The sequence below is a fragment of the Mycteria americana genome, chromosome 1, assembly GCF_035582795.1.
Source record: "Mycteria americana isolate JAX WOST 10 ecotype Jacksonville Zoo and Gardens chromosome 1, USCA_MyAme_1.0, whole genome shotgun sequence".
In the NCBI taxonomy this organism is placed as follows: domain Eukaryota; kingdom Metazoa; phylum Chordata; class Aves; order Ciconiiformes; family Ciconiidae; genus Mycteria; species Mycteria americana.
Window position 1 is genome coordinate 50,880,354 of NC_134365.1, and position 21,640 is coordinate 50,901,993.

The 21,640-nt window shown below is 44.3% G+C and overlaps 1 protein-coding gene across 1 annotated transcript in view; it reads left to right on the top strand.

Moving 5' to 3' along the window:
- The window catches only part of PLEKHG7 (pleckstrin homology and RhoGEF domain containing G7), a 35,123-nt gene extending 14,032 nt beyond the window's left edge, over positions 1–21,091 (top strand). The window contains exons 7-16 of the mRNA XM_075515526.1: positions 221–316; positions 2,573–2,668; positions 3,965–4,078; positions 5,793–5,967; positions 7,947–8,062; positions 9,161–9,254; positions 12,626–12,705; positions 14,089–14,248; positions 18,175–18,272; positions 20,984–21,091. Coding sequence (XP_075371641.1) covers positions 221–316; positions 2,573–2,668; positions 3,965–4,078; positions 5,793–5,967; positions 7,947–8,062; positions 9,161–9,254; positions 12,626–12,705; positions 14,089–14,248; positions 18,175–18,272; positions 20,984–21,091 — 1,137 coding nt within the window. The remainder of the gene's footprint in view (positions 1–220; positions 317–2,572; positions 2,669–3,964; positions 4,079–5,792; positions 5,968–7,946; positions 8,063–9,160; positions 9,255–12,625; positions 12,706–14,088; positions 14,249–18,174; positions 18,273–20,983) is intronic.
- Positions 21,092–21,640: the final 549 nt, after the last annotated feature.

Here is a 21,640-nt window from a genome sequence, read left to right on the forward strand (position 1 = left end):
CGTACCCTCCTCCTCACACAAAGCCCAATATTTAGCCTTCAGGCAGGTCAGGAAAAGTTTCTCAGAGTGTCGTCTTCTGCCCTCCCCAAATCAAATTATCATTTCATAAGAATTACAGTGCAAACATGTTCTCTTCAGGGAAAAAAAAAAAGAGCAAAAAAAAGAGATATATTGAATTGGCACAAATAGTAAATAACATGGATTTGTTTTGTTTTTAAAGATATTTATGAACACTCTAAAATACCTTCAGAGTAATGAATTTCTCTTGGATGTGGATTTGTGGAGACTTTTCGCAAACTTAGAGGAGCTAAACAAGGTGAGTAAAAAAAATAAGTCTTACTGAGATCAGAAATCAACCAGCCCAATAAAAGGAGATGAGAAACCATCCATAAAGCTTCTATTCAGATTCAATGCTCACATTTGGAGCCTAGTTCAAACAATTAGTCCTTCCTTCATTTCTATTTGGTATGTCAGTGGGGGTCAGATTTCACCAGTGCCAATTATTCTCATGTGCCTCTGGCGAAAGATAAACAGGCATTTGAATGCAGAGGAGAGCTCGTTTGGCAGTTTTCTGAAGTAAACACGAGTTTGAGACTAATTCTCATAAGCAGCATCCCTTTAAAAGGATTTGTGAAGATAAACTCTGACTGCACAATCCTTACAGCAAAACAGTAAGAATGGCAAAATAACTGCAATAACAAGTTTCCTTTCGCAAACAAACAGGCACAAAGACTTTGCTATCTATTATGCCACTCCAGTACAGCAAGTTAAAACAAAATTATGACCACCCCTCCCCAGCTGGGGTTTCCCCTTGGTGTGGGTGGAAGGATATCTCCCACACAGACTGGATGCTCTGCCTTCATGTACTACTTACCCTCCAGCTTCCAGGAGGAGGGAGACCACGAGGCTTGGCTGTGATGTGCTCCAGCTCTTTGCTGCTTGTGGCCAGTTGCTGGGAGACCATTTGCAGCTCCTGAAAGTTAAAGGAACCCATAAGTCCAAAATAGCTTTTACATAACTTTAGAAGCAAAACACAAGGTTTTTTAGCTTGAGAGCTCTTTTACAGGACACCTCACCCTCTAAGTGAATTTTGGAAGAGGCTCTTCAGCTGCCTAAGTTGAATGACTGCTCACAAGCTCTAAACCAGTTGCTTACTTCAAGTTCTTTCCCTTATTGTAATTCCCTTCCCTTAACAATTAACATCTCCCCTTTTAGCCAAAATAAGAAAAGCAGGGACAATTAGCTAGAGCTCAAACACATGAGCACGTCACCTCTGCTCAGTGACTGACCACACACCAGGTGAGCTGCTGTGAGTGACCACCTGAGCAGCTTTGGAGATACAAGGAAAGAGATTTTTAGCTGATGTGTTTCACCTTGCGCTTGTTGTGGGCTAAGACGGTACATGCAGCCAACTACCAGAGTTCAGTTGATGTGTGGTTGCTGATTCCTTCCTTCTTGTTCAAAGAAGGGAGTGGGGTATATTGCTGTGTGCCATTTAGCTATCACAAAAGCTTTGAGCTTGGCTGGAGCTTGGTCATGTCTTGAGAGAATTATCTTTAATACATTTTCTATTTAGTTTTTTAATTTTGTTGTCCTCATTAATGAGGATGATAAATGATCATCTATTATGCATACTTGTATATAGAATAGTGATCAAACGTAGGAGAAAGTAGCTGCTCTCAATGCCTTTTATGCCTTTTTTCATGCATTTTACAGCATACATTTCTTCTTGACAGCAGGCTGAATCCATGAAAAAATGCATGCTGTAAAAGGTGTAAAACGTACCCTTGTCAAAATGAAAGAATAAGCATCATCCTATAAGCAACCCTGCCCCCATAAATGCACCAAACAAAGCAGTGTGTGCAGATACAACAGCAGTTCATAGCAGGATCACAGAGGATGGTGTTCCCTTCTGGACTAAAATTTGGCCTAAAGCAGAGCCTGGTCATGAATTTGTGTGCAAAAAATGTGTTCACGAGGAAAGTGTGGGCTTAGGAGCAGGCTTTCACCCATATCTGACTGGCAGTGTGGGCACCCTTGAATCCAGTGCAAACATATAAAGTTAACTTATGGAGAATATGTGACTTTTCATGACATTTTATAGAAATTTCCCTCACCTCCAATAGCGTGAAACAAACTGAAACCATGAAAAGTAGCATCTTCTTCAAATGACCATGAAGACGTCCTTAGTCTTCCGCACAGCTCTGTCATACACAGTGTTTTCCTGTAGATACCATTCATCCATTGTAATTTTTCATGTCAATTCATGTAAAATACAGCTGCTACCCTAAAATAATTTAAAATGGAATAACTAATCTTGTTTCAAAGCTTTTGTCATATGGCATTATCACAACGTAAGTGGGTATTTGTATAGATTTGTTTTAGCTTCTGACCAATTAAAGCATTCCAGGCGTAATTCTGAAGCTAATTCTGGCAATGTTGGGGAGATAAGTGTAGTCACCCCATTAGGCTTGGAGCCTTTGAAGAGACCAGGGATAGGAAACAAAGTTGTTTTAAACTTAACTTCAGTAGATCGCTGATGCTAATTTCTCTTTTATTTTCCCTTACTTAGCTAAGTCTCCGTTTTCTGAAAACTTTTTTTGAAAGTGTGAAGGAGCGTGTCAGCAAGTCAGACTCTCCTATGGATTTCAGCTCCATACTCAGAAAGGTAACATAATTAGAAGTATTCTTGCTTAATATCAGCAGGTCCTTGCAGCAGACCATTTATCATAGCATGCAGGTGCTTTAGAGCAATCAAGTCAGTCAAGGACATGCCATCTGTCACAGGCAGTTTGGTCTCAACCTCAAGCACCTCCTGTCAGTAGGATGTTTTTATTCATTGGCATGTTTGAGGTGGTCGTGGAAAGGTGCTCTGTCTGTGGAACAAAGTGGGGAAAGATTTTCTTTTCCTGGGGAACAGTAGCCCAGACCTTGAGGAGACTTTGCCACCGGCAGAGGCGAGCTTCTCACTCTAGGGAAGATGTTTCCCTGAGACCAGACCCCAGCCCCATCGCCGGATGTACCCCGCCTCCTTCCACTCCATCGCATAGATCCTTCCTTTACTCTGTGGACCAGACCCACAAGTGTATTTAAATGCTTAATTAAGAGCCCAATGGGCTGAAATACCTCTTGCACTTTGGCCTGTGTCTGCTGAGCAGGAGAGAGGCACAGACAGAGCTGTCCTGCCTCTGCCAAGCGCTGCCCTGCAACCGTTCCGGGCAGTGTGCATGGTAAACGAGGCAGTTGTCCAAACAGCAGTCTCCAGGGGCTCTGTTTCCTGCACAACGTCCAAATGACTGAAAAGGTGAAAATATTAATACAGACAGAAAATCGATTCATGGACCTGAACTTTCCCTAGCAGTAGAGGCCATTACAAAACTCCTGGGAAAGTACTAAAACAGACCCTACCTCAGGGTTAGGATTTTAAAAAGGGAAAGGGAGGCTAGAGCTTGGCTTCCCACCACCATTACCTCTGACTTCAGGCATTCTTGTCGATAATGTTAGTGTGAGACAGACAAAATCCCTGATAAAACTGAGTTTTATCACAGATGATGTTCAACATTTCTAAGAGCTACCTAACACACTCAGATATAAAGTGACATGCCATATGAGGCCATGCAAAGCTGTTGCATAGATAGTGGCTTTTATCTTCAGCTTCTACATTACTTTCACATCATTTTTTTCTAAGGAGAACAAAGTCTAAGAATGCTTCACGCCTCTGCAGAGCTGTTAGAACTGTGCTCTCATGCATTGCTTGAGCACTGTTGTGGTTTTTTTACTACTTTACCACTTTTACCGCTTTTTAACTTGCCCTTTACTTTTTTAACTTCCCCTTTCCCTCTTCCCCTATTTTCCTAGGTATGGGAAATCTCAAGTAAAATGCATAGTACCGAACCAAAACTGTTGTTCCTCCCTTTGTCATGACATTTTTCTTTCTTGATAAGTTTCCAAGTCTTTTCTGCAGTTTTTCCAGGGTGACCTCTGCCAGACACACCAGATTTATTGCCTTAATTATACCTCCGCTGTCTTCTACTTGGAAAACCTGAGACAGAGAGAAGATTTTGGCATCTACCTGAAAGTAAAGTGATGATGGTGGTGGTGGTGGTGGTGGTGGTGGTGTCGTCATCGTCGTCATTGTCGTCGTCGTCTTCGTCTTCAGCCTTCCTGCCTTATGACAGGATTTTATTAATAGCAGACTAGGAAAGTTCATTGGAAGCAAAACTGTATAGACAGCATTTTACACAAATTTTTTTGAACTGCAGAGGGTATCATAGATATGAAGTCACCCTTCTGAGTGTATGTTCCCCTGCACATGTGAAAGTCCATACTTGTAATTTAGAACAGGCAAGAGGGGGAAGCCAAAAGGGAACAACAACTGGCTGCATTTTTGCAGGCAGAAAATACGTACTGCCAGCCTCTATCACTAAGATGTTTCACACATAATTCCTTGACTTGGTGACTTCCACCTTAACAAAGTGAAACGGTTACAGAAAAAAAGAAACAAAAATCAAGCCACGTTGTAAAATCTCTCTCGTGTGTTTTACTTTGATACATGTCCTGCATATCAGCTTGGTTTAGATGTTGGGTGGGAACACAGTATGTAGGGTATTATGTGCTTTAGCAGATGACAGGGCTCACATTCCCTGAGTACAAAACAGCCCCCAGCCCCTGTGCTATGCCACATCAGCAGTGACATACACAAACCTCAAAACTGGAGAAGATATGATGGCTTCCTTCTGCTTAAGGAAAGGGGTATATGATACAAGCCTAAATAAGGGGAACAGAAATCCAGGAGCACGTCAGCGCTTTCATGTGTCTTGGGAGCTCGCGATGAGAGAGCGGGGTGGGTTTTGGCTGAGCCCTGGCAAGAAAGCCGGGCTGCTTTCCTCGCTCACGGGTATTCGCTGACCCGTGTGCCCGCAGGGAAGAAGCAACATCCTGGCCAGAACAGCAAGCAACCCCTCTGCAATGGCAGTGTTTTAGCTCCTCTGACAGGTTTTGCTTACCCATAGACAAAGCAAATGTAGAGCTTGGTATCAAAACACTACCAGTAAGTGAGCGTTTACCTCCCTCTAAGGCTGGAAAGAGCTATCAGCGATGTCTTTGTAAAGTTACGGCACTAGAGCAGGTTCTGTCTTTGCCGACACCGCACCTGGCTGAAGCCAGGACTCCAGCCAGCGCAGCGGTGGGGCTCCCGGGGAGAGGGCTCTGCTCTTTCTGACTTATCATTAGCAGACCAGTGTGTCCTGCAAATACTTAAGAGTGATCTTCAACATTACAGGCTTAGAAAGAGAAACCTGAAGAAGCGGTCTTTTCTCACAGGCAGCCCAAAACTGGGAGGACACCTCTTGCAGCAGCCAAACTCTGCAGCTTTTAGGGCCTGGGAGTTTCACATCGCTTGCTCCCTGACAAGGATTTCATACACTCATGCCTAGGAAAACATTCCCCAGTGGGAAGTAGCAGCTGACCCGAAAACATAAGGTGGCCCTCAAACGTAACTGAGGTTTTCCTGATGAAATTAAAATGGCAGGCAAATACGAGCACTGCTTGATCTGCTAGCATGGCCACAGCATCTGAAAGGGGAAGCAGCAATGCAGAAAGTGAATCTGGAGGAGCGATGCGATTCCCCCTGTAGAGAGCCTTTACGCTGCCCTTGCTCTGACTGTGTGAGAAGTTCGTCTTTAATTAGTCCCTGTCTCATTACAGTCAGCTGATGATGCAGAAAACTGTTTGCGACCTCCCTGCCAGGGAGCAAGCTGAGGCCTAAGGCAGGTTTTCCTTGTCTTCAGCAGTGGTGTGAACAAAACGAACAGTGCAAGAGGCTGCATCTGCCGGAGCTGCTGGTCGCTCCTTTGCATCGCCTGACGCGCTATCCCCTCCTCCTTAACAACATCTGGAAGAGGACCACTGACCAAACAGAGAAAGGCTTTATCTGGGCACTTAAAGAGAAGGTGGAAAAGTCCATACGTAAGTAGCTAAGGTTAAAAGTCAAGTGTGCAATTAACAATTAGCAAGTTATGTGGCCTTTTTGTGCATGTCCTTTGAGTGTGAATGGGTCTGGTCTCCCCGCAGAGATGCAATGAGGATGTGCATGCCTTTCTACAGTCCTGAGCCCTTCCTCATTCTGTAGGAAATGATCGGTGCCACCCTTGTGCTGTCAAAGCCTCTCTGAGCAAGGTCACAGGACTCCCAAATCAGTGAGTCACTTGTATTTGGTCAGAATCATCTGCAATGACATGCAAACAATTAAGAGCAGATCACAAATTGGAACAAATCAAGACAGATCTCAAACAAAGAAGTCTTTGAGTTGGATTTATGTCTAGGGAGGATTTGTTGGGGCTAATCCTTAATAGGATAAAATTGCACTCACAAGGGGAATATTATGTCAGTGACCTTTCACTAAATGACAGGGTCCTACCGTGTAAAGTAGCTGAAGAGCTATCTCAGCTACAGATTTTCTCTAGCTATTGTGGAAAAAGAAGGGGTTGGTCCAGGAATATTTTTTTTTTCCTGCATTTTGTTTTAAGCAAAAAATTTATTAATTCTAAATAATTTATTAATTCGGTCTTGTTCAGGAAGCTATAAATGCATCTCTAAGTGTCTTATGGTCATATAGTACATCAGCAGACAGGTTTATTCCCCAAAGGCCTCATGCAGCCCCCACTGAAACCAAAGACAAGACAGTGCATCAGCAAAACACTTGTCCTGCCAGTCTTGGCAGGGAGAGTGCCAGGCAGCGCTGCATCCCCACCAGCAGCACACCAGGGCCTTGGGCCACCCGGCATGGTGGCTGCCATCCTTCTGCTGCCATCCTTCTCCCCATCCTGGAGGCTGAAGGCTCGAACATCTCCTTGGGACATGAGGCAGAGAGAGAGCTCATGTCTTCTAGAGAGAGGTAAATCTGGGGCTCCTTCTTCTTGGATAAAAACTCCAATGACAGAGTTACCACCTAAAAGAGAGACTCGGGTTCTTTCTCTTCTTGCCAAGTCTTATGAGGAGTCTAGCCTAATGGCCACACAAGGAGCACACTTTTCAGCACAGAACGGGTCCCATCATAGGAAAATAAGATGGTTTTGTCGCTACTCTGGGGACTTCTGCTGGGAGGACAGCAGTTTTAGGTATGGCCCCGAAAGATCATGGGATATCTGGGGAATATTACTGGCAAAGAAATAGGTCCTTCCAGAGTTTAGATACCTCTGGGCCAAGGAAACCAAAGCTAGAGGAGTGACCCCTCTTTATTCACGGACACCTGACAAAGATCTGCCTTCATTTTTTGATCAGCGAATCAGTGACATAAGGAACAGTTGCAGTCCCAGCATTGCCCTTCTGGTGTATATGCGTGTGTGTGTGTGTCTGAAACCATTATTTGCAATATCACTCAACACAAAAACTTGGAATTTAAGTTGCAGGTCCATTAAAGTTTTCCCCATAATGGCCCTGAATCAGCAAAGACTTAGTCCCCATTTTTCACATTCTGAGGCACCCTCATCCCAGTTAAATAATTCAGTCACTTCTGGCACCACTTCCCCTGAAATTAATTCTCATTAATTTCAACAGTGTTTTGATTGGGTTATATATAATGAAAATAATTTTTCTCTCACTACCCCAGACAGTTTGGAAAGGCAGGATTTTTTTTTTTTTTAAAGAACTTTTTAAGATTACAATTTGATTGAGTTTTATATGATTCTCCCTGTTCCCCAGTCAGATTAGTAAACACAGCCTTTTCATTTAGCAGTGAATTTAAGCATGTTTGAATGCATGGTTTGAAATTCTGGCTCTGCTGACATAAGAGTTTAGACATTTTTTACAACAAGGCCAAGAGTTCATCTGGGGCTTCACATGTGAGGTGCTTTGGCTTCCACTGGAGAAAATCAGTATTCAGCATCTTCTAGAAACAGGACTGGTTTTGCCAGCCTTGGCAGTAACCGATGTTTCACACATTTCAGGGGATCTGGAAGGTAAAGTCAAGTGGTTGGACAACTTTCAGAAGTCCAGGCAGCTGCAAGAGGTCATAATTTGGCCTCAGGTCTGGGATCGTGACAAGAGATTCTTTGTCCCAGAGGTAAGCAGTTTTTTAAAGGGCATTTTTCCTTGAGGAAGGTTTCGTTTCCTACCTGTCTTTACAGCGTGGTCTAAAGTTGGCTGGTTGTCTATATTCTAGTTACTGGGGACGGCTTTGCTCTAACAGGAGCAGCTGCAGCCTGAGCACTGCAAACACTGTAGCTGAACACGCAGGCTGTGCACAGTGCCGTGGATGGCAGCACGGGCTGCTCTCAGCTAGCGTCCAAGACACTACGATCGTATGATCCAGGAGAACTCTCCAGTGTTTGCTTTTAGGGGGCAGAATGAAACAGGATAGGTGTATTACTACCTTTTTATAAGGATACGAAGTAGAAATTATCTACTCGGCTCTTTCACTCCTCAAGCTCAGCTCTTTCACTCCTCAAGCTGAGCCAAAGAAATTTCTGTTTACATTTAAATAGCATTACAAAAAATTACACAGCATACCTGGGAAGATGTGCACCCTTCTGCTGTGGTTACCCCCTTACCCATACAGACAGACTTAAGCAGCATTATGGTAACATTGTCAAGTGGGTCTCACCTCAAGGATTATGTCTGTTCACATGCAGGGCTGCAAAACCCATTAAACTCACTCTGGAAAAGAAAAACCCAGCTTAACATTTCAAAAGCGTAAACACATTTAAGCAATAGCCCTGCTGAAGAAACGCAGCCATGCTCAGTTATTAGCTGTGTGATGTATTTGGAGCAATGGTTTTAAACTAAGGGAGGGCAGATTTAGACTGGATTTAAGAAAGACATTTTTACGATGAGGGTGGTGAGGCACTGGAACAGGTTGCCCAGAGAGGTAGTGGAGGCCCCACCCCTGGAAACATTCAAGGTCAGGTTGGACGGGGCTCTGAGCAACCTGCTCTAGTTGAAGATGTCCCTGCTCTTGCAGGGGGGTTGGACTACATGGCCTGTAAAGGTCCCTTCCAATCCAAAGCATTCTATGATTCTATGATTCTATGATTCTATGATTCTATTTAGCCTGAGATAAGAGCACACATGTGCTCAGTTTGTTTAGCTGCTGGTTGCCTCCCAGTTCATCGCCATTTATGCGAGATTTTCCATTCTCTCTCTCTCTCTTTTTTGGGTCAAGTGTTTGAAGCAAAGCTTAAGAGAAAACAGCAGTGAAAACATTTTGTCTTCAGCAAACAGACGACTTCTTCATGAAGGGAGGCTAACACTAGCAGGTAATGTCCCTAAATGTCCTGGTATCAGGAGTTAGCTTAACAGAATCATCTTTTATTATGGCAGGTCTAGAATGAACCCCTGCAACAGTATTTGGGCAGGTGCAGGAAAGAAAAAGCAAATGTACAGCTTGTCAGAGAGAGAGACTGAGAAACAGCCAAACCGCCAAAAGGATGAGTAATCTGCATGATTGTTTACTGTCACATCTGGATATTCAGTCTGCCAGGTGCTGAAGAAATCAGCTTGACGGGCCAATGCCTGCCACTCAAAGGGAGAGTTTTACTCTCATGTTCAAGAACATGGCAGTAGGAAAACAGGAGGTTTAGACTGTCCTATACAAGGTCTCCCACGTACCTGGGGACCAATGTCAACAGACCTCACCTCTCTGGCACCATATCCACTATGTGTTTCATTGACAATTACTGAAAAGTCCAGAGTTTTTTCCTATTTTTATTTCATACTTCATCTCTGCTAAGACTGCTGTTTTCATGAGTAACTTGGAACACGAAGGTGTTATCCTGCCAGCTGGCTTCCCTTTCATGAACAGAGCACTCACACCACATGCCATTAATTCCACAGGTAGCACAGTGGTCCCACGCAAGAATGTTGATTTCTACAACGCTGCTTGCAGCTGTCTGTCACCCTGGCAGAGCAGAAACTCGCGTCTCCAGACACACAGGCACCATTTTGTAGCAAGGCACACAGGTTGCTTGCTGGGGAGCTGCTGCAGAACCTCTGCCTGCGCGGGAGAGGAGGATTTCCTCCTTGCACGAGCAGGAAGCAGAGCCTGGGCAGTTTGGAGAAGACCATCATCTGAAAGGACGCTGGAAGCTGCTTGCCACGGTGGCTGCAGGGCTGTAGCAATGGTTTGACAGAACTCAGCGTAGCCCATGTCTTACCCTTCCTTCACCACCTCCTCAGGAGCAGAGGTGAAGAGAATAAGCACCCAACACTTTCTGTCTCCCACCACCATTATTACTGTTATAAAGGGAGCAGCAAAGGGGCACAGTCCATTTTTCAGTGGTTTTTGTTTTCCTTCCCATGTGAGGAGAATTATAGTAGCAGAGAGGAAGGCACAACATCAGGGACATGGAGAGCAGAAGAAAAGGTCGTTGCTGACGTTTAGGGGGGCAGAGGAGAAAGCAAGCCACTGAGTCCTCTCCTGCCAATGCTTTCCCCTGCACTTGTTGCTCTCTTGATGAGACATGAGCTCCCGATGCAGGAGGTAAGGGTGGCCATCCAGTGTCCACATTTCTTTCTGCAATACGTAATTAGAAAATGGAGAAGGAGGTATGAGCATAACTCTTACCCACCAAGACAGCCAGCTGCCTTCAATCTGCAATATAAAAATGCCTGGCATTTAGCCATTTGTCTGAATGAAATATCTTTCAAGACAAAAATGAAATCACAAGGCAAATATAACGCCGCACAACTGAAAGAAGCATGTCCTAAAGTCACGACTCTGAATAGACTCACACAAATTTGGTGTTAAGGTAAGCTGTGCTTGTTTGAATGCAACTGAGATCACTGAGACCACCGTTGCATGGCTTTTTTGTAATCCTGTAATTAGGAATAGGAGCAGCCGAGAGAAGTGGCTTTGTTCAGATGTAGGAAGAGAAGGGTCAGGGAAGACATGACTGTTGTCTTCAGCTGCCTAATGGCTGGTTTAAGGCAGATGGAGCTAAAGGCATCTTGGAGTTGCACAGAGAAAGGATGAGACATAACAACGCAAGTTGCAGCATGGGGCATTCCCCCATTAGATAACTGGAGAAACTTGTTAACAGTTAGGGTGGTCAAATACTGGTACAGGGGACCAGAGAGGTTGCAGAGTCTCCTTTCTTGGACATACTCAAAACTTGACTGAACAATCTGCTCTAGCTTGGGCTGCTTGGAGCAGTGGGTTGGACCAGAGACCTCCAGAGGTTCCTTCCAACCGATGCCATTCAATGACTCTGTGAACACAGTATAAATCAAAGAAACAGAAAAGTTTGTCCACAGCAGTAGACAGCGTTTACAACAAATAATTCTTTCCTGTGTAACACCCACAAAAGCCTACTGCTGTACAAGAGATGCTGTGGAGAACCCTCTATGAAGTTTTTGACTTCACAGAAACTTACAGAAGGGTAGTTTTTATAAGATGTCTAATACACATTAACTTGCTTGTTTGTAGTCTTCTGAATCTCCAGTGCCACGTAAGAAGGTCCTCTTGGTAGTTTCTTTATCCTCCGTACAGCTGGCTGATCCATGACCTAGTTAGAATTTTAATTTTCAGTAGTTACTGATGTTGCCTTGTGCGACATTAATGATACAAGAAGTTTTCAAGCCAAACCTTTCAGAACCAAACACCCAAGAAAGTATTTTAGGATCCTGCAAGATTGCCTGGGAGCAATAGCTCTGACCAACCCCATTTGCTGTGAAGAGTAGCTGGGCATTTCATGCCTACTTTTCACGCCCGGAGATGCCCTATTGGTACAGAGTAACCAGAGGACAGATTATAAAGTCTGCAGCAGAGAAAGGAGGTAATTCTGGAAGTGAAATAGGACAGCAAGTTGGGACCAAAAAGGGAAATGAAAGAAAGATTTATGGAAAGGGATAGAAGGAGCCATAAACAAGGAAGAGGTCAAAGGATGAAACTCTGCAAATCCAGTAGAGAGTCCAGGTTTCCTGCAGGAAGTTGCTTAAAAAAATTCACTCTTGCTTTTGTTAAATTGCTCCCTGTTATTTATTATAATAATACCTGAGTTTTCAACATGGCTCGGAGATCAGCCTGAAAGACTTTGAAGAATTCTCACAGACATTTGTTGTTATATTCCTCACATTCTCATGACCTCTAAGCTAGGAAGAAAAGATAAGCCAACACTGTTTTGTGGAGTTTTTGAAAGGCTTTGGTGATGCTATCAATTAACATTTCATCACTGCAAAAGCCCGTGAAGAGGGCAGCATACCAGTATTTACAGGTACCAGAAAAGGTAGCACTTCCCTATTTCTTTATCTCTGCCATTTTCAGAAGGTTCACTGTCTACCAGGTAGGATTTGCTGCTTTATAGCATGCTCGTTGTTGTATTTGTAGGTACTCCAGGTGATCCAGGTCACTTTTCCTGGCAGGCAAGTAGTTGTTTTTTTCATAACGAGGTAGCTGCTACAAGGTACAAGTATTAGTAGCCAAAATCATCAAGAGACATATGATTTTTTAAGCGCTGCATGTGAGAGTGCAGACTAGGGGATGAGTAGTTGTGTACTATGTTCGAAACCATGCTTCTCTGTTAAAAGCATTTTGTAAAATGCAGTGATTCATAGATGCGCCTCATCTTAGAAGTAGCAATTCCTTAAAATAATCACACCATCAAGTTGATTTTTTTGTTTTCCTCCTCAGAAAGCACAAGACTCCTTGACGTCTACCTCTTCCTATTCGATGATTTCCTATTAATTACCAAAATTAAACGTAACAAAAAGGTAATAATGGGTAGAGATATACATGGTTCCAGTTGTTACTTTTTTTAGCTTGGTAAATATTTTGAATGTATTTTGGAAGATTGATCTAACAATAAAAATACAAGATAACTAATTGGCATGAAGGACAGGTGATAGTTCCTTATGCTAATAGCAAACAATAACACTAATTTAAAACCATGCTTCTAGGCTTAGTATGTTACAGGAATACTACGACAGGCAGAATTTACATTACAAGATAATATTTTCCTGGTGGTGTTCTGATGTGCTGGGTTCCTAAGGCTCAGAAAAGTTTCAAGAATGTAAGAAGTTTTCTATTGCTCCCCTTATGACTCAGTCCAGCAACCTGAGAAATTTTTATCCAAGAGATATCAGAACTGTTGGAAAGAAGTAAAAAAAAAAAAAAGGGGGGGGGGGGGGGGGAGAAAACATGGAAATGCTAAAATAGATGGAAGGTTGGCTTTATTCTCAGTTCCAACACAGCCTGTTGTATGTATCCTCTCTTTGCCTTGATTTCCCCTAGTTTAAAATGGAGATATAATAACTCTTCTTAAGAAAATTTTTATTGATGAAAGATGCTATAGAGAGAGTTCTATAGATGATAAATATCTGTATTTAGCCACCAAAAAAAGGCACTGTATGACCTGAAATTCCTAAAGCTTCAGTGTAGGAGTATATCTAGCTAATAAAGTTTATGAAGATTATGTAAATTAAGGCTATGAAGATAATGTAAATTAAGGCTAAGCAGACCTGTGCTAAATCTCAAGAAGTTTGTGTCTGATTTAAAGACTTGTGGTTTTTTTTTAAAGAAGCACCTGTTCTGCCTTTGTAGAAGATAGAGAAGGCATGCAGTGAGAGATGGCAGAACAGCAGCACCGTCCCATAGCACAGGGGGGAATGAAGGGAGCAGGGATTCAAGGGGCCTGGTGCCCACAGGCAAGTCTCTTTGAGGGTTATCCCATGTACGTGTGTTGATGAACCTTCTGTGAGGGGCTGTGACCCATCTGGAGCCCCAGCAATTGTGTGTTCTGCAAGTATGCAAGGGGAGATGGGGAAACGCACCTCCAAGGAACGGAGAAAAAGTCCTGCTATTAAAAGAAGGGGGGAGAGGCAGGGGGAAGGGGGAAAAAAAGACCTCTGAACACCTTAGACTGACTGTTTTCTGCCTGTGGACTTGTATTGTGTTTCTATTGTGGTTTTTTAGTACAAGATGTGACCTTGCAGAACTCCAGGTACCAATGAGTTTTTGTGAGGTTCCTTAGGCAAATAAGCTGTCTGAGTACCTTTGATAAGAGAAAACACATCATTTAGGACTGTTTAGTGCCTATACTTCATCATGAGCAGATGGCAGACAACCAGCTAACCAACTTCATTTTCTATTCCCAGAAATACGGGGGCTCAGACACCGGCTTAATCCCTGTCTGTCCTTCCCTCACTCCTGAGCTGCAGTCCTTCATAAGAGAGGGTGGGTTTTGCACAGTCCTGGACCAACCCATCCCACTAGACAGACTGGTACTGAAAAACACTGACCCCGTCCACGTTACAGGTACGTGCCCACGTGCATTTGAACGTCTTCATACATACCATCTCGATGCATTGCATACGCGGCAGCGTAAGGATAAGATGCTGTTTGCCCACAAACCACCCCCAGCTGCCTGGAGTGCAAACGCCGGTGCCTCAGCGCTGTTCGGTTTCACAGCTCTGCTCTTACTGCGAGGCATGACCTGCTAACACAGACATTCCACCCCACGTCCCCCTGCCTCTAACAGTGACTTTCACGTACACACCAGCGACTGTCAGATATTACCCATTCACCCCAAAGGAGGTATCAAGACTCCCATGACTTCTTTCTCACGAACCAAGTGTTTCCTTGCCTCAACTGTCCTAACACACTCGGTCAAACCACGGGCCTCTCTCCCAAGTACATTTTCAATTCTGCAGCATTTTTTCAGTTGTCTCACTGCCCAACACCCCAGCACACTGCTCTCCTGGGTGTCCCCATACGTGCACAGCAGCAATTCTTGAGGAGGCTGGAGAGGAGATTTACCTCCTACTTACCTCCCCACCAGCTATTGAGACGATGGAAATCACCCACCATACGTCAATGCTTCCTTGCTCACAGACATCCAAATGCATCACCAGGGGAAATTGCCCCAATAACATCTGCTGCTGTGTCCTTGGGTGAGGACAGGAGGAGGACTGACCTCCACAGAGAGTGACCAGCCTTACCCTGCCAAAATAACATCCCTGGAGTCATCAAATCAGAGCTTGGGTGAAGGAGTAGGCATGAAAAATCAGGCCTTCCCTTGGTCGGAGCCACCCACGCAGGCTCTCACACACCTCCGTCTAACACTGCCCAGATCCCAGGAGACTCCTATATCAAAGAGAAATAAGAGAAATGCAAATGTCTGGGCTCCAGGACCTGTCAGCCATCCTAATCTAAAGACTGGGAGGACTAGCTCAGGAGGACTAGGGAGGACTAGCTCAGGGAGCTAGAATGCTCTACAGGAAATCAGTAGATAAGGAAAATAAATCTAGAGCCCGTAAAATTTATGATAACTTTGAAATATATTCACCCAGAGTAATTAGCATTCAGCATCAATGCTGATAGGAAATGAAGGTAGGCAATAAAAGGCAAATGACTAAAGATAAGGGGATGAACACAGGGAAGAATTTTTTTTTTTAAACGTGCTCCAGGCACCATCTGTCTGCCTAACGAGTCTCCCTACCAACCCCGTGGAGATGAAGCAAACGCAGCGGCCGCCTGGCGCTGCAGGGTGGCGGGGAGGGCAGCCCCACGTTCCCGCCGAAGCCCAGGCTAGATGCAAGGTCGGCAGCTTCTGGGTGCTGGAGAGGGCGGTGCAGCCAACCTCCAGTTTGCACGTACAAGATTGGGCGTAAAAGCCATAGTGGAGATGGGAATAAGATTTTTGCATTTTTTCCAAGCCAGCGTTTCCTACATTCAGAGGTTTCTAACCAGGGTCCTTCTATCCCCATGATCCAGCTGCAACCAGCAGAATAGACAAAATTACCTGCTGCATCCCAGCCCAGGCTCTGGCCACTGGCTATGGCCCTTCCCTGCACGCTGGACCTCATTGCCTGACTTCTCTCCCATATATTCCTACCAGCTTTATTACAGCTGTAGCTATGGCAGTCTCCGTTACTTACCTGTAGTCTTGTAACACCTTGCAAGCCCCATCCTAATACAGGACCCCTTGGAGTGCGGTACAGTAAAAATAGTGAGGAAAATTACTATAGGGAGCTTGCAGTTCAGATTTCCACCATTTTGTGTAAAACAACAAGCAAAACTTCCAGTGTCAATGGAAAATGTCCCTTTGCAGGAAAAAAAAAAAAAAAAAAGAGAAGATTAAATATTGTCAGGAATGTGTGACGTTGGGGAATGCTGCCAATTTATTTGCAGTCTCAAGGAGACTTTTACTACTGGTGGCAGTAAAAAATTAGTTAGCATGTTCTCAGAAAGGGCAGCATGTGACCTGTAGTGATCCATCAGTTAATCAAAAATGAAACCCTGATTTTTGATCAGGAAAAGTACTTTTGCATCCATTAGTTTGATGACGGTTGATCTCACTTTGGAAAGAAACGGACCTCAATACAAGGACTAGAAAAAAAAGTATATATTGCAATATCATAGAAATACCCTTTTGGCAGCAGGCAGGAGGCTGATAATTATGCAGGGTAATTGTAGCCCAAAGCCTGCTATGCATCAGTGAAGAGATAAGAGATATAATGGTGTGCTCCTAACACTGGGAAGCTACCCTAAAAGCAGAACTATTTGCAAATGCCAGGACCTTGTAAAAGAGATGTAACTTTACATGTAAGTGTAATAGCAGGAACCCATCTCTGAAGATCGTAAGCAACAACATAGTTTCTGATTAGGAAACCGCTTTCCTTTTAACAGCCCTTCCTTTTAAGCTCTGGATTTACTCTGCAATTACTTACTATTGCTCCACTAATAATGCTTTACACCAAGTTTGAAGGGGCCAGACTCACTGGTACATCACTATATCAAAGCCTGGTAATCTTTACAGCCACAGAAGTTCTTTTAGAAAACATTACTGAGAGCCTGATGCCGAGCATTGCCCAGAAAATTCATATTTTGAACTCTAAAGTTGTATTTCCCATTGACCACAGACAGACAGAAGGCATGAGTTCTGAAACATACCCCCTCTGCTGCTACAAATTCCTGCTGCTAACTGATTTGCTGCAGTAATTTAACCAGTCTGTGTTCCACTTTCTTTTTCTATAAAACTAGGATTATAGGGCACTTTATCTTCCAGAAACATTTTGAGGTCTGACCGTAGAGCACTTGGAAATGCTTGGACAAGAAGTATTACACAGCAGCAAGATATTCTACTTAGTACAAGGCTTCAGAGCAAACTATACGAGCTAGACAAGTTTATCAAAAAGATATGTCAACTGTAGTAGACTCAGAAAAACGCTGCCTTGTCTCGGCAGCTCGAGCTCCGCGCTCTCCTGGGGCTGTGTGGGTTCAGGAGCAGGGCTCCGCTTAGGGCCACTGCTCGCAGGGAGGCCCAGGAATCCCCCACCTCGCTCACCATCGCTTCGTTTACAGCAACATCAACTCCAGCTAAAAAAAGCACCACCACGTGAATGCAGTGCATTATAACAGGTTGCCGTGCTCTCCTCCCTGCCACAACCAGCCCCCCTAAGCACGCCTGCCATCTGCCGCGGGATTTTGGCTACCTGAAGATGCTTTCCCCTCCTCTTGCCCCAGGTTTGCTTCGTAGCAGACTTAAGCCACCCCTTCACTCCGGACACGCGACGTTGGTGTCGATTTGTCCCCTTGCAGGGAAACCTGTCCCATAATGCGCAAAAAGTCATCTGCAGGACTCGGGAGATGCTGCTGTCACACCCAGAGTCACCGACAAACTTCTGCAGAAGTTTGGCAGGAACAGAAGGGCTGCGGGCAACGCGCCCGGCCCTGCGAGACGTTGCTGCCTGCAGCCGACCGGGGACGCCCCGGGCAGCAGCACCCGCTCATGCACGTGCCCCAGGGAGAGCCCGAACCCGCATCAGCCCCAGTGCAGCCACCTCCCTCCATACCAGCCGTCGTATGGACCTGTTTGAAATGAAATAAAAACGGGGCCTTTCTCTTTCATTTTTGATATTTGTTTTTCTCTAACTTCAGTTCTGATTTAGTCCACTTTGAATGGAAACTTCTCTTAATGATCCTCAGCTAGACTCAAAAGCACCTTAGCTGCACAACGATAAAGTAATTAAAAATAAAACACATGCAAGCAGAATTAACTTTTTGAAATAACAAAGCTTCCCGCACAACAAAAAACTAACCCTATCAGGGTGCATTGCCCTATTAAGAATCAGAAAAGATGATTACATATATCATTTCTTCAATCATAATCAAAGTGATATAAAATTGGACTGACAGCTGCACGAGGCAATTTATATCATTTCTGCATATTTTTTCCACAGTCTTCAGCCTGCGAAATGCTTTCCTAATACAGCATGAAAATAGGTATCGTCAGTGCATAGCAGTCTTCTTGCTACAAGCTCCGACAGAGACTGCCAAGGTAAGTAGCACACCTTTTCTTTTTTTTTTCTTTTCTAATTACACAACTACGCTTTTCCTAAAGGAGGATCTCAGCCTAAAAGTGGCCGTGCTGTGCTAAGAATCTATTCCAGTTGTGACATTTGACCAAAACCAAAACAAACCAAAGTAACACCCCAGTGCTCTGGCTCACACGTTTGTTACAGAATTTTTGCTGTTGAACATGTACCAATTTTATATCAGGGTTGCTAGCAGGTCGTACTCTTGTTGAAAAACATCATCATCTCTGATTGCTAACAAAAAAAATGCCATTTCTTGTGTCACAGAAATTAAGATGGTCAGCTCCTCCAGAGAAGTCAACGCCAAAACAGCCCCCCACACCCCACTCACGTGCAGTAGTACTCAGATCAGAAAACTGTATCATGCTCATCTATGCACGACACACATCTTGCAATTTCAGATTGAACAGATGGTATGATTAATTCCACTGTTATATAAATTTACCCCTCATTTTCACACCACATCACATTTCTAGTAACAGCGCTGTATATAACATCTCAAAGTGCGGTAGGCACTTCACAGAAGTATTTTGTTCTCCTGTAAGTTGAATTTCATTCTCTAGTACCTAATGCCCAGAAATTTGACTACCACTAATACTAATTCTTAAAAGTAAATCACAGTAGATAGACTTTTTCAGGGAAAAGCAATGAGTGAATTCTTTCCATTTCCAAGTCTCTGGTTTGGTATCCACTCAAGAAGTCATTACCTTCTCCTGTTACTGAAATATTACCTTTCCCTTCCAATGCTGCCTTCACACCAGGTGGCTACCATCTTCTCATTGTCTCCCAAGTCCAGTTTATCAAAGGAGAAAACGCCGCAGTGAAAGGTTCTTTTCACTTGGATGTGGTGGCATTACCACATTTTGTTGACTTTGGGTGCTCTGAGCCCTAGGAAAGGTAGACTCCAGCACCAGTTGAATGAAGTGAACTACCTTATTTCAGCTCCCAAGAAGCCAAATCTCACCATGATCAATATATTTTTTAAAGAAACTTTGCTAGCCAAGATGAGCTCGTGGGTTTAGCTGATCTGATTCTGCAAGGCAGAAAGGAAGACGATCTGGATAAGACTGACACTGGTGAAGACCATCAGACCAGGACCTCGAGCTAGCTAAGCTTACCAAAAGAGAGACAGCAAACTGAATGAACGTACGTGTCATATTCCCATTGACTCGTCCCGAGCAGAGGGCTGTTACGTTGCGAGCTTAGATCTCCTGATCTTAGATCTCCTGATTTTTGTGAAGTGCCGGCCTTGGCTCCCAGCTCCCTTGCAGGGCCCAGGGTCACCCTGCCCTCCTGCCTCTCGCTGCCATACTGCGCTCTACGGACTGCACGGGGAGCGCGCACAATGCATTGAACGTAGATGCACTGAATCCCTTGCCCCACTCCCACCTCGGCCTCAGAGACCCAATACTCAGCAGACACATGAAAACACAGACCTGAAGTACGCTGCTGTTGCTCATCCCACCCAAACCACCGTCCTGCCCTTCGTTCTCTTTCCCCCTGTCCCCTGCTCTCCTCCTCGAGCCGTGAAAAGCTCAACAGTTTAAATCTGGCCTCCTATGGGTCCTCTACTGCCTGGCAAACCCCTGTGTAACCACCACCACCACCCTGCACATCGGACCCTCCTCCACCAGCAGCTCCAGAGGGGCCGCAGCAACCGCCCCGTGCCAAAGCTGGGCTCTGTGCTCTGCCAGGCACATAGGCTTGCACACACAGACTCTTCTCACATCCTCTGCTGGGACTCCTTAGACCTCTAGGTCATCCAGTTTCTCTCTCCAGCTTTCTGCTTTTCAAAGTGATGTTTTTAGCTTGTTCAGGGTGTAAACACACACAAGAAACAACCAGATGGGTCAATAACAAAATTTATGAATTCCAGCGTAGCATGAAGTAGAACAGGCTGCCCCATCTCTGATGTTTTTACTCTTTACATCAAAGCTCAGTGTCTCCACATGCATTACAGCAGGGAGAGCAGCTCCTGACCAGGCAAAATAAAAACCCTGGGGTGGGAGAAGCACAGCCAGACCTTAAGCTCGTATTGCTGCCAACTAATTTGTAATGTCTAATCATAGCAATTCAGAGACAACTCGGCGACCCAGACCATCTGGACTAGCACAGAGAGAAGGAAGTTACATATTTTCAATCCACCTCTCCAGCCATCACCCCCTGCCCTCATACCTGGATGACAGCAGATATAGAGCTGAATGCTGTCAGCATGACGCTAGAAACTGAAATTCATGTGGCAGCAGATGACAGATCTCGGAGGGGGACAGAACTTGTGATGCTGATAGCACTGGGGCTGTCTCAATCAGAGGAACACGGAGCCCAAACTGCAGGGACAGCATTAAACTAATAAATATTACACAAAAACGGGTGAAATAGCCTGCAGCAAACTTCACCATTACAAGCAAACAGAGCATTAAAAATCTACCTTCCAACCAAAAAGGAAAGCTTCACTGGAAATCCCTGGCCCCAGACACAGACTCCAGCGGCATGTAGTGGCCTGAGCAATGGGGAGAGTCTCGGTTCTGGGATAATTCATGTTCACTTGCAGGAATTATGAGCATGGGCCTGAAGAAAGGCTAAATAAAACTAAAGGCTCTGGGTATTTATGTATCAGAATTACTGGAACTTTTTTAGATTGTCTTGGTTTACAAATTATTTTTTCTTGTTACAGAAAACATGGATGTCACAGATAGAAACAGCGATCTCCAATTACACCACGCAACATGAAACCAAGAAAAGCACTGCTTTCTGCTTCCCAGCTGAATCCTCTGAAATCTAATAACATCAGCGCAGCACTGACAGAGCCAGTGGAAGACTACTGTGGTGATAACACAGTTATTTCTTCCAGCGTGCCTTAAGTTTCTGAACAGATTTCTGACTTGACTAGACCGAAGCGAGGAGTTTTGACCACAGGATGTAGGAATAAACTGGAGGGGGAAAATGAGCCATGCAATAAGTGTATCGCTCTTAGATGCTCCTTTGCTTCAGCTAGGGGAAGGCTCTGGCCATCCAGGGAAGCTTTAATACAGCTGGTCATTTCCTAGAAAGCGGGACAGGGAGAAAACCTATGTTGGTGAGGGGAACTCATTCACCAGAAAAGTCTAGAAGGGTTATTCCGAGATCATTCAAACTGTATTAATACATTTCACGAAATTAAAATTGTGTAGCCATAGCTCCCGATAGTTATGCCCCTCTAGCTCCTAAACTGTAATATCACAAGATGTTTTTTGCGTTAACATTGCGCTTGTGGAGGTAGATCAGTAAAAGCATATATTGTGTTGACTCTCCGTTAATTTTTAAAATGAGATTATTTAAGTTTCTTTGAAAA